Source organism: Erinaceus europaeus, chromosome 2 (assembly GCF_950295315.1).
Source record: "Erinaceus europaeus chromosome 2, mEriEur2.1, whole genome shotgun sequence".
NCBI classification, from domain to species: Eukaryota; Metazoa; Chordata; class Mammalia; order Eulipotyphla; family Erinaceidae; genus Erinaceus; species Erinaceus europaeus.
Genome location: NC_080163.1, coordinates 21,613,397 through 21,632,338, shown reverse-complemented (window position 1 = coordinate 21,632,338; position 18,942 = coordinate 21,613,397). Strand labels below are relative to the sequence as shown.

Sequence of the window (18,942 nt, the reverse complement as noted above, 5' to 3'; positions counted from 1 at the left end):
ATACAGTTGAGAAATTAAAAAATTATCTCAAATAAAAAATTAGTCCTGAAGAGAATACGCTAATTTACAATCTTCTGACTCCTAATAATGTGCTAATAACATACATATTCAAAACTGAATTAAAAAAAATCAGTGGGGAAGTTTTGTCACTGCCTTCCAAATGTTATGCTAAATTTTTAATGTTTATAATTCAAGTTAACTCTTCCTTAAAAGAATGAAGAGCTACATTTCAAATGAACATTATAGTCACATGGAAAGAAAGCAGGAAGTTAAGAACACAGCATATCAGCATTTTTTTCCAATCTCTGGCAGTAAAAAGGAAAAAAACAGTAGTCTCGTGTTTCTTCTTTATTACAACTAGCATATTCCTAACACTTCTAAAAACAGATGTGGGTGGGTGGGTAGGTGAGGATTTAACCACACCAACTGAGTATCCTATAGCTTAACTCAGTTCCAGTACTATGAACTGGAGATAGTTGACAGGTTAAGAGCTCAGTCCCACAAGATTGTCTCAGATGTTAACTTCAGATATTAATCACAAGTAGTAAGCTCCAGGCTGGCCAATTTTTTCCATGACCTGCTCCCCTTTGAATTTAATTATTTGTTAAAACCAGCTTAAAGAAGTCAGCAAAGTACTTATGTTTACCAGTTTATTGATATTATTACTATTATTATTATTATTATTTTATTGCCACCAGGGTTGTCTCGGGGGCTTGGTGCCAGCACTATGAATCCACCACTGCTGGTGGCCTCCCCCCCTTTTTTTTAGAGAGGACAGAGAGAAATTGAGAAAGGGGGGAGGTACAGAGGGAGAGAGAAAGATAAGACATCTGTAGACCTGCTTCACCACAGTGAAGCAGGCCCCCTGCAGGTAGAGAGCAGGGGCTCAAACCTGGATCCTTACACTTTGTCATGTGTGTGCTTATCCAGTGTGCCCCCCGCCACTCCCCGCCCGAGTTTATTAAGATTATAATAGAGGGGGCTGGGTGGTGATGCACCTGGTTAAGCACCCACATTATCTACCAGGTGCAAGGACCCAGGTTCAAGCTCCCACTCCCCACCTGCAGGGAGAATACTTCACTAGAAGTGCAGCAGGACTGCAGGTATCTATCTTTCTACCTCTCTTAACTCTTCCTTCCTTCTCAATTTCTCTTCTGTCCTATCAAGTAAAACAGAAACAAATAAAAAATTAAAAATTAAAAAAAGGAGAAAACGGCCACCGTGAGTGATGGATCTGTAGGGCAGGCACCAAGCCCCAGTGATAACTCTGGTGGCAATAATAAAAGATTAGGGGTCAGGCAGTGGCGCACCTGGTTAAATCCACATAGTATGAAGTGCAAGGACCCGCACCTCAGTTCCACACCTGCAGAGGGGAAGTTTCATGAGTGGTGAAGCAGGTCTGCGGGTCTATCTTTTTCTCTCCCTTTCTATCTCCCCCTCCTCTCTCAATTTCTACCCTAGCCAATAAAATGGAAAAAATGGCTGCCAGGAACAGTGGATTTGTACTGTAGTTAGTACCGAACCCCAGTGATAACCCTGGAGACAATAAATAAATAAATAAATAAATGACTATAATAGCAACAGATGAAAAGGTAGATAAAGAGACATGACCAACTATGATAGCTTAGTTGATAAAGTAGGTACAGTATGAAATATTTTTTATGAGATTAAATAAACTACTGGGATTTCATGGAAGCTTCCTCAGAGAAGCACAGTCAATCACTGGCTCCATTTCCTGCTCCTCTCTCCACTCCAGAGGATGAAAGATGGGCCTAGAAGTTCCAAGCTGCTAACTGTGGTTTGGTCTATCTGGTGATGAGTCCCTATCCAGAGCTAACTAGGAACCTACCCAGAGTATCCTCACTAGGACAAAAGATGCTACCAGTATTTTTTTGTGTAACTGTATATTGATTTACAAAAATGATGAGATAACAGGGGTATTATTCCATACTGTCCCACAAGCAGAGTTCTGTGTCCCCATTCCCTCCATTGGAAACTGAAGTTCTCTCAAGGTCACAAAAAGAGTATGACTATTATTTCTGTAACTATCTATCAGTATATACATATATATATATTTTTTTGCCCTTTTTTATTGTGGGAGATTAAAGTTTTATATTGTAGTCACTGACATATGTGTACAGTTTTACTATGTACCAGTCCTCCAAAGTTTTATTCCTCTGCTCTCTCTCCCTGCCTCCCAGGAGTCCTCTGTTTTAGTACAATACACTATGACCAGTCTATATTTCATTTTGTGTTCTCTCTCCCTGCCCCTATTTGTTAAGTCACTCTAATAAGTGAGATCATTTGGTATTCATCCTTCTCCTTTTGGCTTATCTCACTCAACATGATATTCTCAAATTCAACCCAAGAGGATGCGAAGGAGATGGTTTCATCATTTTTAACAACTCAGTAATATTCCATACTGTATACATACCAGTTTTTTTTAGCTGCTCACCTGATGTTAAGACATCTGAGTTGCTTCCATTTTTCCAAGGTCCTGCCTTCTCTTCCTTTCTAAGTCACAACTACCCCTATTACTACTTCCAAATGTCCTTCCTTTTTTTCCCCTTCTCCCTCTGGGTCCTGATGGAATTGGAGTTCAGAGCCCTCTGTGACCAGTATTATTACCACTTAAAACATTTAGAAGGTTTTCAGGAAGTCTCTATCAGAAAACAGGGACAACTTTCTATTATCTCTCAGATGAGGTGGAGATAAACAAATCCCAAACTCTTTCTATTTGTCTCTTTATGACACTGAATAAACAATGCAATTCCAATACTATTTTAGAAGTGTTATAGTATTGAGCAAAAGAGTCCAGGTTCTCTCTGTGTAAGAAAAACACAACCGGGGTCAGGTAGTGGCACACTCAACAGTAGAGCACACACATCATCATACACAAAGGCCAGGGTTTGATTTCCTAGTCCCCACCTATGGAGGGAAGCTTCACAAGCTGTGAAACAGTGCTGCAATTATCTCTCTTTCTTTCCCTCTCTCTATCTCCCCTTCCTCTTTTACTTTCTCTCTGTTCTATCATATGAAAGGAAGGGAGAAAAAATAGCCAACAGGAGAAATAGAGTCAGCATGCAGGAACCAAGCTCCAGAAATAACAATGATGGTGGTGGGGGAAAGAAAAAAAAAAAAAAAAGAAAAAGCCAGGCAAAACAACCAAAATTGGAAACTTTATTATAAAATCATGCTTTTTAAAGCACATATATTTTCATATGCATATGTAAATATGTTTGTATGTATATACTAAATGTATACAGATATATTTATCTGCCAACAGAAATGAGATCACCTGAGGCCTGGGAGATGACACACTGGATAAAGCATTGAAATTTCAAACATGAGGTCCCAAGTTTAATCCTTGGTATCACATATGCTAGTGATGCTCTTGATTCTTCTTCTCTCTCATAAATAAATACTAAAGAGCGAGATCACTTAACGTCTTGATATTGGCCTCTAATATTCTCTACTAAAAGAAAAAGAAACAGGGGCTCTTCTGGCTACCATGAGCCTAGAACACCTGAACTGCTGAAAGATGAGGTGAAGAGGTGGATGTCAATCCCGAAGACTGGTGGGTTTCCTTTGTTTGGTTGTTGGCGGGGGGTTGTGTGTTTGTCTTTCACCACTAGCATTATCACTAGGACTCAGGACTCCACAGTCTTTTTTTTTTTTTAAACCTAGATAGACAGTGGGAGACGTGTGTGTGTGTGTGTGTGTGTGTGTGTGTGTGTGTGTGTGTGTGTATATATATATATATATATATAAAGAGAGAGAGGGAGAGATTGCAATAACACTCTGCCACTAGTGAAGCTTCCCATGTGTTTTACTCAGCTTGAACCTGGGTCCTCAAGCATGCTAATGTGTGCACTCTACCTGGAGAAAACTCTCATGAGGATAATAATGGTCTTAAAAGTATCTCTCACAAGCTGCTTATTAACTTTGGGGGTGGGGGCAGGGGCAAATAAAAAAATGTCACTAGAGACCAGAAGGTGTCTCTATGGGTGGAGTACACACCTTGCTGTATATAACACCTCTCTGTCCTCTTTCTTTCTCTAGAGATAAAGGATGTTTAAAAAGTTGGGCTGGGAAGGCAGCAATATTGCACAATACTACATATGTGCAATGTTCTGGGTCATTCCCTAGCACTGTATTTAAAAAATAACATCATTACTATTAGAAAGATAGATATCAGATCAACCTGCCAATGCCCATGTTCAGCACTGAAGCAATTACAGAAGCCAGACCTTCCACCTTCTGCACCCCATAATAACCCAGGGTCCATACTCCCAGAGGGATAAAGAATAGGGAAGCTATCAGGGGAGGGGATGGGATACAGAGTTCTGGTGGTGGGAATTGTGTGGAGTTGTACCCCTCTTATCCTATGGTTTTGTCAGTGTTTCCTTTTATAAACAAAAATTAAGGAAAAAAAAAAAAGAAAGATAGATATCATATACCCTCCAAATGTGACACCGAATGAATGGAAGATACATCATCTACACAAAACTGTGGCCAGGGATGCACAACTCTCATCTACACAAGAAGAAACATAAGGTAAATGCAAGTCAGAAAAAGAGGATGATATGTTTTCTTCAAATAGCAATGTCAAAATGAATACAGAATAGAGAAAGAAAACACCATGTCGGGGGTTGGGAGGTAGAGCAGTGGGTTAAGCGCATGTGGTGCAAAGCACGCAAGGACCAGCATAAGGGTCCCGGTTCCAACCCCTGGCTCCCCACCAACAGGGGAATTGCTTCACAGACTGTGAAGCAGGTCTGTAGGTGTCTATCTTTCTCTCCCCCTCTCTGTCTTCCCTTTCCCTTTTCCATTTCCTGTACAACAACAACGACATCAATAACAACTACTACTACAACAACAACAAAATAACAAGGGCAACAAAGGGGAAAAAAAGCAAATTAAAAAAAAAGAAAAAGAAAAACGACATGTCTAGCTAAATGTACATAATAACATGCACATGAAAACTAAATGCAATACCTGACCCTGACTAAATCCCCTACTGTAAGTGGTAGCGGAGAGTGGGAAAGATAAAGAGAGACGCCTGCAGACCTGTTTCACTGCTTGTGAAGCTTCTCCCTACAGATGAGGACCAGGGGCTTGAACTCAAGTCCTTGAATGTGATGAGGTGTGTACTTACCAGGCGCATCACTGCACAGCCCAGCTCGGTGCTTTTTAATTAAATCCTGATAACAAATCACATCAGTTATTAACTAAAATTATCCCATTCTACAAATAAGAAAACTAACATAAAGAGACTGCACAATTGGCATCACAGAATTGTGACAAGTATTTAAAGAATTAATATCAATCCTTCTCCAACTCTTCCAAAACCTGATAACAAAATTAGCTAAGAAAACTACAAGAATTTATATTCTTTCTTCAAGTTTGGGAGCTACTTCCTGCCCTAATCCAGCTTTTTAGCCCAATTCTCAACTCTGACTACATCTTCCCAGTGTTTTTAGTCCACTTGCATGTCAGCTATCAAGCTCAAACAAAAATTACTAAAGCCATGGGCCCCTAGGAATATATGTAATCCTAGCTTCTTTCCACCCTAAGATCCTTCTTCTCATCAGCCCTATTCCTACTTTCTGGTTCCTATTCATTAATCGTTTTGTCCTGCTTTCTATCTTGCCACCTTTCAGCCACCAAGTTGCAGATGCTATCATAATTCTATCCTGACTTCTCTGGGCAGATGACCTTATCAATGTGCCCTGGCACCTCACCTCTCAGAGCCCTACCCCACTAGAGAAAGAAAGAAATAGGCTGGTATGGATTGGTTTGTCAATGCACATGTCTAGGGGAGAAGCAACTACAGAAGCCAGAACACCAACCTTCTGCACCCCCAAAATAATGCTGGTCCATAGCCCAAGATGGAGAGATGTGCTAGGGGAAGATGACCAGAAGGCTCTGAACTCCAACTCCATCAAGACCTCAAGGCTCTGAGAGAGAAGAAAAAAAAAGGAAGGACACTCACAAGTAGCAGTAAGTGTAGCTATGACATAGAAAGGAAGGGAAGGCAGGAATATAGAAAAAATGGGCAAATTTATATAAATATAAAGTTATAGAAATAATATCCAACATAATCTGTTGATAGTGATAGGATTACTGCAGTTTTCAGTGGAGGCAATGGGGACACAGAACTTTCAGTGGGAAAGGTGAGAAAATAATACCTCTGTGTCTCATAATTTTGTAAGTCCAGATTAAATCACTAATAAAAATTTTATTTAAAAAAATAAAACTAGGATGCCAGGTAGTAGCACAGTGGGTTAATTGCACAGGGCACGAAGCACAAGGAGCGGCTCAAGGATCATGGTTAGAATCTCCAGCTCCCACCTGCAGGATGGTCGCTTCACAGCAGTAAAGTGGGTCTGTAGTTGTCTACCTCTCTCTCCTCCTCTGTCTTCCCCTCCTCTCTCCATTTTTCTCTGCTCTATCCAACAGCAGCAACAACAGCAACTATAACAAGGGCAACAAAATGGAAAAAAATAGCCTCTAGGAGCAGGGGATTTGTAGTGCAGGCACTGAGCCCCACCAATAACCCTGGAGGAAAGAAAAAAGAAAAAGAAAAAAAGAAAGAAAGAAAACTATAGACATATAGGCCTATATTCCTTTTTTTTTTTTTTTAACCAGAGCACCACTATCAGCTTTGACTTACGGTGGTGCTAGAGATTGAACCTGGCATCTTTTGTGCCCTCTGGTATTAGTCTTTTTGCAATAACCATCTCCAGCCCTTAGTCCTATGAATATTCCAGGCCTATAGTACTAATGAATATAGACACAAAAATCTTCAAGACTAATAAGTTAAATTGAACAACAAGCTGAGAAGAATCACACACCATAACCTAGTAAAATTTATCCCTGGCATGCACACGTTTCAATAGGCTATACATAATAAGCCCATGTGCCTGCCCAGGACCTTACCCTCACCATAAAACAGCAATGGTAGGACCGGCCCCAATCTCCAAAGGGAGGGAGGCTGGGTCATCCTGCCCTACCACTCCAGGAAGACTAGTCCTGAAATGAGTGCAGCCTGCAATGTTTCCAGCTGTGACCATTAACTATGAGCTCAGCCCAGCAAGGACTCAAAGGTTACACTGGCTCCTGTGCTAAATATAAACAGATATATGGGCCCTGGGTCAGGTGGATGGGATAAGCAGTTAATTTTATTCATAGATTTTTTTTTCTTTCCAAGAATGAGTGCTACTCTCAGCCCTAATCCAACTGGCTAGCCCTTTTCTCGTCTCTGACACCATTTTCTCAGACAATATTTCTATCCAACTCCATGTCAGCTATCAAACTCAAGCAAAATCTATAGTAGTTGTGGGCCACTAGGTAGATGCCTAAAATGAACTTCCTAGCTTCTTTCTACCCCAAGATCTCTATTCTCATCTACTCTATTCCTACTTTTTTTTCTCCCTGTTCATTAATCATTTTGTCCTGCCTATTTTTTTTTCTTTTTGTTATTAGATAGAGACAGAGAGAAATTGAGAGAGAAGGGGGAGATAGAGAGGAAGAGAGACAGAGAAATGCCTGCAGACCTGCTTTACCGCCTGTGAAGGAACTCCACTGCAGGTGGGGAGCCCGGGTCTCGAACTGGGATCCTACCTGGTCCTTGAGCTTTGCACCACGTGCACTTAACTCACTACACTACCGCCCGACTCCGTTTGTCCTGCCTTTATCTTGCCATCTTTCAGCCACCAAATGGCAGATGCTATCATGATTCCATCCTGACTTCCCTGGGCAGATATGTCCTCACCAGTATGTCCCGGAACCTCACCTCTCCAGAGCCCTATCCCACTAGGGAAAGAAAGAAACAGTATAAATCGACCTGCCAACGCCCATGTCCAGAGGAGAAGCAATTACAGAAGCCAGATGGCTACCTTCTTCTACACCTCAAATAGAATTCTGATCCAGGGGGCCGAGTGGTGGCACACCTGGTTGAGTGAACATGTTACAGTGCATAAGGACCAAGGTTGGAGCCCCCAACCCCCATCTGCAAGGGGAAAGCCTCACCAAGTGGTGAAGCAGTGCTGCAGGTGTCTCTCTGTCTCTCATTCTCTCTATCACTCCCTACCCTCTCAGTTTCTGGCTGTCTCTATCCAATAAATAAATAAAGATAATAATAAAAAAAATTTAAAAAGAATTCTGATCCATACTCCCAGTGGGGGAGAAATGATAGGGAAAAGATGACCAGAGGCCTCTAAACTCCAACTCCATCAGGACCTGGAGATAGAAGAACAAAAAGGGAGGGACATTTGGATATAGTAATAGGTGTATGTGTGACTTGAAAAGGAAGAGAAGATGGGGCCATAGGAAAAAAGTAAGAGCAAATATATACAAATGTAGACAGATAGTTGTAGAAATAATAGCTAACCCATCTATATCTACAACCTTAGGAGAACTGCTGCAGTTTAGAAAAGAGAGATTGGGCCTTCAAAGCTCTGATGGTGGGAACAGTATGCTGCACCTGTTATCTTATAATTTTGTAAATCAATATTAAATCACAAAAAAAATAATAATCCCATGCTAACATGATACTCAATGGTTAAAAGATGAAAACTTTTTTTCTAATGGCTTAATGGTTTATTTCAAAGGTCGTTTTAAAAACAAAGTTAAAAACAATCTGAGAGCTATGCATCAAAAAGTCTGAGACAGCCAATCCATTTTTTCCCCTCTCATATTAATTAAATAGTTATTTGTGAAACTAAGTTAATAAAAGGTCTGTGTCCCTCCCCCTCCCCACTACCCTGTTAAGCTGAACATCAACCCTAACCCTCAACCTAGAGATTTTTACTTTGGTGCCCTACTCCAAACTCAGTCAGATCCTGCTTTGAGTTTCCCTTTCTGTTATTCTTTCTCAACTTCTGTTTATGAGTGGGATCACCCCATACTCCTCTTTCTGACTTAGCTCACTTAACATAATTTGTTCTAGTTCCTTCCAGGATGGGTCAGAGAAGGTGGGTTCATTGTTCTTAATAGATGTGTAGTATTCCATTGTGTATATATACCACAGCTTTCTCAGCCATTCATCTGTTGTTGGGCACCTGGGTTGCTTCCAGGTTTTAGCTATTATGAATTGTGCTGCTATGAACATAGGTGTACACATATCTTTTTGGTTGGGTGTTATGGAGTCCTTACGATATATCCCTAGGAGAGAAATTACTGGATCACATGAGTCTATTTCTAGCCTTGTGAGAGTTCTCCAGACTGCTTTCCACAGAGGTTGGACCAATTTACATTCCCACCAGCAGTGCAGAAGGGTTCCTTTGTTCCCACAACCTCTCTAGCATTTGTTACTGCTGTCATTTTTGATGTATGCCATCTCACAGGGGTGAGGTGGTATCTCAATGTTGTCTTTATTTGCATTTCTCTGACAATCAGTGACCTGGAGCAATTTTTCATGTTTGTTAGCCTTTTGGATCTCTTCTGTAGTGAATATTCTTTTCATATCCTCTGCCCATTTTTGGATGGGATCTTTTGCTTTTTTGTTGCTCAGTTTGCTGAGATCTTGGTATATTTTGGTTATTAGTCTCTTGTCTGATGTATGGCATGTGACCCTTAAGATCAGGAACATTGAATGCATGTTCTCACCATTTTTACTCTATGTGGTAGATATATGCACCACACAATGAAATTTTTGGTCAACAACAAATAGACTATGTATACTATCGTGGTTAGTATCCTTAGCCTAGGTATCTAGGAGGTTATACCACTTGGTTTCTGAAAGTATACTCAATGATGTTCACAGAATCACTGAAGGAAGCATTGTATAAGGTATGTCCAGCCATTAAGCAAGTATTAATGCTCTGGTAGTCTTGTCCACAGCAAGTACGAAGAAAAATAAATAAATACATGCAAAGCAGAAAGGAAGAAATTATATATCTAGTAAACACTAGCCACCCACAAAAAAACTGTTAGAATAAGCAAATGTAGTAAAGTAGCAGTACATATTAAATCAACAGACAAGTCATTTGCATTTCTAGATACCAACAATAAACTACTTGGGAAGAAATTAAGAAAAATAATTTAAGTAATATGACAGGATCAAAAGGAATAAAACACAAATAATTTTAACCAAAGTGGAAGATGCAAATACAGAAAACTGTAATTTCTTTCTTTGAAGATATTGACACAATTAAATATGAAGATACTTTGTGTGCCTAGACTGGAAAGACTATTAGTTAAAACATTCATATTTCCTAAAGCAATCTGTAGATTCAATGCAATTCTTTTTTTTTTTCCTACAATATTTTATTTATTAAGCAGAGACAGAAACAGAACCAGACATCACCCTGGTACATGTGCTGGCAGAGAGCAAAGTAGAAACTTGTGCCTGAGAATTCTATGCTTTATCCACCTCCCAGATTGCACTCATAATTCTGATCTAAATTCTAATGGCATTTTTCACAGGAAGTGGTGCTGGGAAAATTAAATAAGCATATATAAAATAATGAAACTGTGCCCCTTATGTTACATCATACACAAAAATCAACTCAAAATACATTCAAGACTTGAAAAGAAGATCTAACACAAATCATAAAACTCTTACAAAAAGATGTAGGGGGAAGCTATATTTTTTTATTATGACACCAAAAGCACAAGTGTAATTACATTAAAGGCAAGCACTTCAACATAGTGAAAACAACAATTAAGAAAATGGAAATGCAACCTACAAAATAGGAAAACAGTGTTTGCCAGCTGTACTGGCTAAGGAGTTAGTGTCCAAAATATATGATCAACTTACACAACTCAGGAGTCATATAAGCTGAGAAAGGAAAAACACTGTATGCATGCACTCCACAAAAAAAGCACCCTAGTCATAGAAATAGAGAAGAGAAAAATGAGTGCCAGGAGTTGTGGAGTGGAAGAAATATAAAGTACAGATGAAAATGTACAAACTTCCAGTTATAAATAAGTTCCAGAACTCTACATAAGGCTTGGTGACTACAGTTAACAATACTGTATTATATACGCAAAGTTACTACAAGAGTTTTAATTTCTCTCCATAACAGTAAGATGGTAGTTGTGCAAAGTAAAAGATTTGTTAATTTACAGTGCAGCAGTAAACATTCCAAGCCTGCAGGTGTATTAAAACACCACATGTGTATGTGTGTGTGTGTATTAATAAAATTGGAAGGATGAAAAAGAGATGAATCTGTATAGATAACCTGAAGTGGATGCCATCCAAAAAAAAAAAAAAATCATTTTAAACAGATGTATCTTCTCTATAGTAGTTTCTAATAGATAATTAAAATCCATCAAGTTCTAGAGTTCATACAACATAATGTGGCACATACACACAAAGTCAAAATGAGGAAAGGCATTAAAATTGACTGCATTTAAAAAAATCCATTTATCACTTAATTCTTAAATCAAAATAACCCCTCTAACTATTTTTAAATAAGAGCCTAACACATATAATAGAAAATATTTCTGAAACAAAACTAAAAAGTAGTTTTACAGATTCTCCTACAAAAGACTATTCTAAAAACTTATCTCGATACCCTCACTACTTGCTAGTACTGTCGCATAATCTGCCATACTACTTGCTCTTCAAAATTAATATGCATGTACTATATATGTACATGAGCTACTTTGATCAAATGAGCTGTAACAAGAATAATCTATTACTAATAGATGAAAATCAAACTGACTAAAAATAATTTTATTGGGCTAAAGAGACAGCATAATGATGATGCAAAAAGACTGTCATGCCTGAAGCTCTGATGTCCCAGGTTCAATCCCCACCTGCACTATAAGCCAGAGCTTAGCAGTGCTCTAGTCAAAAAATAAAGAAGGAAAAGAAAAAAAATCCTTTTATGGGGTACATGTAATATTAAGTTTGTAAACTTTAAACAACATGCACATGACAAATGATTTAAGTATGGTAGCTGGACAATGATATCCCTGGTTAAGCACACATATCAACCTGCACAAGGATCTGGGTTTGGGCCACCAATCCCCACCTATGGGAGGGGGGGATAATTCACAAGTGGCAAAGCAGGTCTGTAGGTATCTGTCTTTCTCTCTGTTCTCTATCTCCCCTCCCCCTCCTGATTTCTCTCTGTCAAATAAAATAGAAAAAAAAAGCCACTGTAACCAGTGGATTTATAGTACTAGCACCAAGCCCCTGCAGTAAGCCTGGCAGCACCAAAATATACTACACATTTCAAAAAAAAAAAAAAAAAAATCAAAGACTGTAACAGCTATTTTCCTATCTGTAAATTGTGCTGTTTCTGTAAAACACCTTAGATTTTCTACTTTCATTGATTTCCTTATTTTAATCAACCATGCCGGCAAACGCTAGAAGAAGAATCAACCATGCCAGATAAATAACCTAAGGAATTTCTTCCTAGTATATGTCCAGGTTAACTGACTGACTTTTCGTATGCTGTGGCAAGCCTTGCATAATCCCTGGCACCACCTGTACTGGAATGATACTTTGGCTTTCTCTTGCTCTTGCTTCTCACTAAATAAATAGATAAAATTTAGCTAATACTCATTGGATAATAAATATTTATAAGTAATTAGCAGTATATCAACAATTCTGAAGATCCTTTAAACCCATTTCTAAAATATTGTAATAAACCAAATTTTTATAAAGTTCAATTTTGCAACTGAATAGCACATCAGCTAGTCAAAAAAAAAAAATCTTTCTTTCTCCGCCCCCCCCCCCCCCAAGGTTGGTGCCTGCACTATGAATCCATTGTTCCTGGAGGCCATTTTTCATTTTCATTGGATATGACAGTGAGAAATTGAAAGAGATGGGGAAGATAGAGAGGGGGAGAGAAAGACAGACCTTTCTCACCATTTTCGAAGCGAGCCCCCTGCAGGTGGGGAGCCAGGATCCTTGTGTAGGGTCCTTGCACTTCACACTATATGCACTTAACCTGGTGTACCACTGTCCGCCCTAGCCCCTACCTCTATGCTTTCCATCTAAAAACTATTCGCTTCCTTATGAGTGAATGAAACAAAAAGTTAAACTAAATGATGCTTACTATCACAGAAAGTTGAGGAAGAAAAACATTAGTCCAGCCTCCATTTTTCTACCAACACTCAAAAAAACTGTCTGGATCCTCTAGACTGGAAGTGCTAGGTGGTCTCATACACACTAACCTAGAGGTGTAACACTGTTTTCATGTCTACAGCAAAATTGTTTAACTTTCAATCTAGAGACAAGAAGTGCTACATATTAAAACACTGTTTCTTGGAAATTGCTCTTTGAATTACATTCAAAACACAATTTCAACAATGAGTGATGACAGACTACAAAATAAAAAAAACATCAAATATGAAAAGCAGATGATATGGTAACTGTTATGCACAGAAAATCTAGATACTAGTTACCTGTGCCTCTTATTATCAATTGCTTCTTATAGACTTTTTTTTTTTTTTTTTTAAAAGGGACAAAGAGAACTAGACCATCACCTTCACAGCTAGGGATCAAACTTGGGACCTCATGCTTGCCCACCAAAGCTCTCTCCAATGCAGTGGAAGCTTCAGCCTGGGTCTCACACATGGCAGAGTTTGAACATTACCTATTTTGACAGCCCTAAAAGCACAGGAATTCTTATTTTGCAATAGGTCATCTGTATCTACTATTCTTCAGTCAGTCAAGATTTATCTAGCATTCCCTATAGAAAGAGCATTATCTTAAGTTTATAATAGTTGACATTTTTTTTAATTTTAATACACTGAACAATTAACTTAGTGCTTTTTTCATGTAACAATATTTTAAATAGGTATTACTCTAAGTCTATGTTGCAGATGAAGAGGAATATAGAAAGTTGAAGACTACTCAGGGGTGGGGAGGAAAAAAAAAGTTGAAGAGTGCAAAAGAACTTGTTTATACAGCTAACTAGACCATAGGGAACTAGGCTGGAAATCAAATTCAGGTGTTAGTTCTACTACTAGGTGTCACCAGTCCCTCAATTACTACTTTAAATGCTTATGATGAAAATATGGAAGATACAGACATAACAAAATTGATTTAATGGTATAATGAAAAAACAAATAAAATACTTAAAGGCCAGGCAGTGGTGTATCTGGCTGAGCCCACATGTTAATGTGTATAAGGACCTTGGTTCAAGCTCCTGGTCCCTACATGCAAGGGGAAACTTCACAACTGGTGAAGCAGTGCTGCACGTACCTCTCTAACTCTCTATCACCCCATCCCTCAATTTCTCTCTGCCTCTACCCAAGCAATAAAGATTAATTAAAAAAAAATAAAGTTCTTAAAATGTATAGTCATGACCATTGCCTACTAGAAGATTCCATAGTAAAAACAGTCAAAATAGTGAGAAGTCAGTTTAAGTAGTAAAAAAGGTTTCTAATATTCAGATACATTATGTTAGTAATTACATGAATTTCTAGAATTCATGGGAGCTGACATTGTTTCTTTTTAAAAAAATACTTATTTATTAATTCCCTTTTGTTGCCCTTGTTTTATTGTAGTTATTATTGTTGTTGTTATTGATGTCATCACTGTTGGATAGGACAGAAAGAAATGGAGAGGAGAGGAAGATAGAGAGGGGAAGAGAAAGACACCTGCAGACCTGCTTCGCCACTTGTGAAGTGACTCCCTGGCAAGTGGGGAGCCGGCGGCTGGAACCTGGATCCTTACTCAGGTCTTCGCACTTTGTGTCACCTGCATTTAATCCGCTATGCTACCGACTGACTCCCCGACATTCAGTTTCATCTCAAGTTAAAATGGATGTTTTATCAGCAAGCACGTAAAATCCAGGGAGTGGGAAACCTTTTTTTCCTGCCAAGGGACAATTAGAGATGTGTAACATCATCCAAGGGCCATACAAAATTATGAACTTAAAAACTAGCACTTAATGTTGCTATGAAAACCAAGCAAAAAGCTCTGGTTGCCTTGGCAGGACCAAGCCAAATGATTTCAGTTCCCCATCCCTGATGTAAACTGATGATTTACACACACAGGTCTCTTCAGAGAATGTGTCTAGGGCCAAGAGGAATAAAAGGGTTCTTCAAGGGTGCTGAAAGGGAGAAATCTTATATCCCTACCCAAGTATGGTATTTGGAGGTTATTTTAGTCTATTATTTACCATGTAGTATTGTGTGCTATCTTCTCTCATCGAAGAAAAACATCCAAAGAAGTTTTAAAAAGACAAAATGTAATGATTAAACAATAAATTATATTTTAATATTAAAAAGGGCAATTTTAAAAGATAAATACTATACTTTATAGTATAGTATAGTATCTTAGAAATTAACTATATAGGGCCAGCAAGAGAGCTCACCTGGGAAGGTGCCTGCCTGCTTTGCTAGAGGGAGCACTCAGGTTCAAGCCTGAAGCCTGGTCCCCAAATGGGGGGTGGGAGAGGTAAACTTCAGTAGTGTGGTCTTTCCCTCTTTCTGTCTCTCTGTTGCTTTTTTGTTTGTTTGTTTAACCAGATCACTGCTCACCTCTAGCTTATGGTGGTATGAGGGATTGAACCTGGGACTCTGGAGCCTCAGGCATGAGCATTTCTTTGCATAACCAGTATGTTATCTACCCCAGCCCTCTTTTACTTTCTCTATCTGAAGAAGTCAAGCTCTCAAGTTAAGTGATGGATTGGTTGTGAAGGAAAAAGATGATGCATTAGTCCACCAAAATGTAAATACACAAAAGTGTATTTGTACCTATTTACAGACACTTCCTGTGATCTAGGAGAAATATGTAGCAGGCTTAGTGGGAGATGGTTAAAGTCTGATCTAGGGAAATGAGCTTTGAAAGTCAGCAGAACTGAGCCACAAGTTACATGATGTGCCAGCTGACCACAAACTCTTTAACACATTAACTTACCTTTCCATTAAAATGACACTGAGGCATTCACCAAGGTTTTATATACAACTCAGAAGGGTTACATCGGTGTATACACAAGCCAACACACTGCGTACACAGATTCTGAACACCCTCTTACAAAAAAAGCTCTTAGGAAAAAAGCTGTTAGGGGCCAGAAGGCAGCTCACCCCTTATGGGAACCTGGGTCAAGTCCAAACCAGCCACCACTTGGAAGCACTGGAGGGAAGCTCCAATGCAGAGAGACAGAAAGAGAGAGGGAGGGAGTAGGAGAGAGAGCACTACACTGAAATAAAAAAGAATAAAAAGTGAGAGCTGGTGGGTCCGGTGCCCTCCCCCACAAACACACAATAAATAAAATAACAAGAATTAGAACTTACACTGGAGAAAACACTCATATAACTTGGGGAGAGGACAGAGAATAACACAATGTCGTCATCCTATAATTGCCCAATAGGAAAGTTTCCTGAAGACACTGGTTTTTCTCCTCACCCCTCCCCAAATGACATGAACAGAGAGCAAAGTTCATTCTTCTGTGTATTCCAGATAGGTTATAATTTGGGGGTTAGAATCTCTAAAACTTCCAGCAAGAGCAAGCTAAGGTGTGTCTGAGTCACTCTACAGAGGAGGTACAGGCTCTTTGAAAGCAGAATATACTTGGCACGAATTGGACAATAGATGGCCAAAGTGAACTCGAAACTATTATTATCATTCAACTGACAAAAGCCACCCAAAGAAAGGCAAAAGTAGAGGAGAAAATCGACAGCATCTGCTTGCTGTGTATCTCTGATGATGTCTGATTAAGTTTTTCTTTGAATCACACGACTAAGTGGCTTCACAAACTAATGCACACAATCACCAGCATTATAAGTATGTTGTTTGGGTACCTCTATCCTTGCAGAAACGAACGGAAAACAAATCATAATCCTTAACCTGGAATCCATACTAAATACCAAGAGTTTTACTTACCGGCAAAATTAATTAATTAAAAAGTAATGAAGACAATTAATTAAAAAATAATGAAGACAATGCAACCTTTAGTGATGAATGTAAGCAAGCCATAATCCATAAATGTCTCGCCGGATTACTAAACTCACATAGGTGGGCTGCAAGGAGGAAGAGAAGTAAATAATTTTGGGGAGGGGCACTTCTTTCCAAAGTTACTCCTCATCAGACATGAAAATGAAAGAAAAGAAAGAAAGAAAAAAAAAAAAAGCAAAGCAATTTCACTGTATTCCCGAACTCAGCTGCTGACAGCAAACAATTCATCATTGTTTTTGAAAGACACCCACATTTTCTAACTACAGAGATCCCTGGCCACAGTTTAAGAGCAAGACATAAAAATAATAGTAATGATGATGATGGTAGAAATGAGATCAATCCCAGCTACTACTGAACCTACGGAGTGGGGACTGAAAAGTCAACTACGTTGGGGTCGAGAGTTTTGGCCAGCTATGCCAATCCCAGGCAGTCCAAATGCAAAACTTCAAAACAGAGGAAGGAAGGAAGGAAGGAAGGAAGGAAGGAAGGAAGGAAGGAAGGAAGGAAGGAAGGACCCGAGGAAGCATTCTACCTTCCAAAAAACACTGAACTTTTGCAGAGCAAGGACCTCATTGACCCAAATGTTTCTGCCTGCTCGGCTCCCGCAGGTCCGCCCGGACCCGGGGTGGAGGATGAGAAGGGGGGGAATGGCGGGAGCTAGGGGACCCTCCACCCAGACCTCCATCCCCAACCCACCCCCGCCCGGGGAGCGAGGCTGCATTCCCGGCCTCCGCCCGGCCTCCAGGGCCCAACCCTCCCACCCGGGGGCGCGGACCCGCCGCGGGCGCCCCCCTCGCTCGCTCGCTCGCTGTTCGCTCACCGTGAAGCGCTGGTCGCCGACGCTGCCCACCGAGAAGCAGTGGTCGCCGGGGTTCACGGCGCCCGTCAGCACCTGATGCAGGTTCATGTCGGCGCCCTAGTCCTGCAACGGACGCCGCGTCCGGCTCATGCCAAGAGGGGCAGCGGTCGCTCCCCTCCCGCCTTCCTTCAGGGGCGGCGGCCGCTCTGGGGCGGCGGCGGCGACGGGCGCCTGAAGCCGGAGCGGCGCAGCCGGGGCCCGCAGCTCATCACGAGCGCGGCGGGCGAGGCCCGGAGGGGGCGGGCCGGGCGGGCCGGCGCCGCGCTTGGTCGCGCACCTGTCACAGTCCTCGCGGGCCAAGGTGAAGCTCCGGGTGGACTGGGAGTGCACGACTCCGGAGCCGACTCAATGGCCCTTCAGACCGCACCGCCCACCCCGTGCCAGTCTGCACTCTGGGTAGCTGACTCGGACGGAGCCCAAGGGGCGCAGACAGCACGCGCTCAGCGCTCGCCCCCGCCGCCTGACCTGTCCCTTCCCGGCACCGGTGCTCGCCTCCCCCACTAGCCTTGGCCGCTCACTCCGAGTCGCTAGGACTCATCCGTCAAACTATCGCGAGATTTCTGGGCTGTGAAAAAGAGTGCTGTGGTTCAGGCTTCACTTTTTTTAACTTACTGATGGGCAAGTGACTATGAAAACGCCTCCTCCAGAGCTGGCCAATCCAGAGCTCCAGCTCACTTGGAGCTCCGCCCACTGCTATGGATAAACCAATCCTCTCGAGGTTGGCGAGCCACTCTGGCATTTGGCGTGTTCAGATCCGAGTACCTGGTAGGAACACGACGAGTCTAAAAGAAAGCGAAAGCTAAAAGGAGTGCTGTTAGATTTGGGATTTATCTGACTGACTTTTGGACCGAAAAGCTTCAAGCGAACAAGGGCATTATCTATGGAGTTTCCGTGGCGTCTGTCCCGGAAGAGACTACAAGTCCCAGCAACCATCGCGGCCAGGAATACTCCTTGTACACGTGACCAGCTGGGGCGTCTGTTGCCTCCTAAAGCTTAGTCGAGCCTCTTGCGGGTTTCCAACTCGTTAAACAGGTTAATTTGGAAAGCTTTTTTTTTTTTTTTTCTTAAACTTGCAAAGCTTTAGACAGCCGACAGGTACTGAGATGAAAACGTAGACTGAATTGGTTTTAAGTTGTGAAGTCGTAATAGTATAATAATACTGCTTCGGCCCAGTGTTGAGTGTTTGGAAAAGCCAAGGAATTCCACACTGCTG

At 40.8% G+C, this 18,942-nt stretch overlaps 1 protein-coding gene across 1 annotated transcript in view; it reads right to left on the bottom strand.

The window, feature by feature from the left end:
* The window catches only part of DMXL1 (Dmx like 1), a 142,879-nt gene extending 125,050 nt beyond the window's left edge, over positions 1 to 17,829 (bottom strand). Inside the window, 1 exon segment of the mRNA XM_060171294.1 lies at positions 17,691 to 17,829. Coding sequence (XP_060027277.1) covers positions 17,691 to 17,777 — 87 coding nt within the window. The 5' untranslated portion in view covers positions 17,778 to 17,829.
* Positions 17,830 to 18,942: the final 1,113 nt, after the last annotated feature.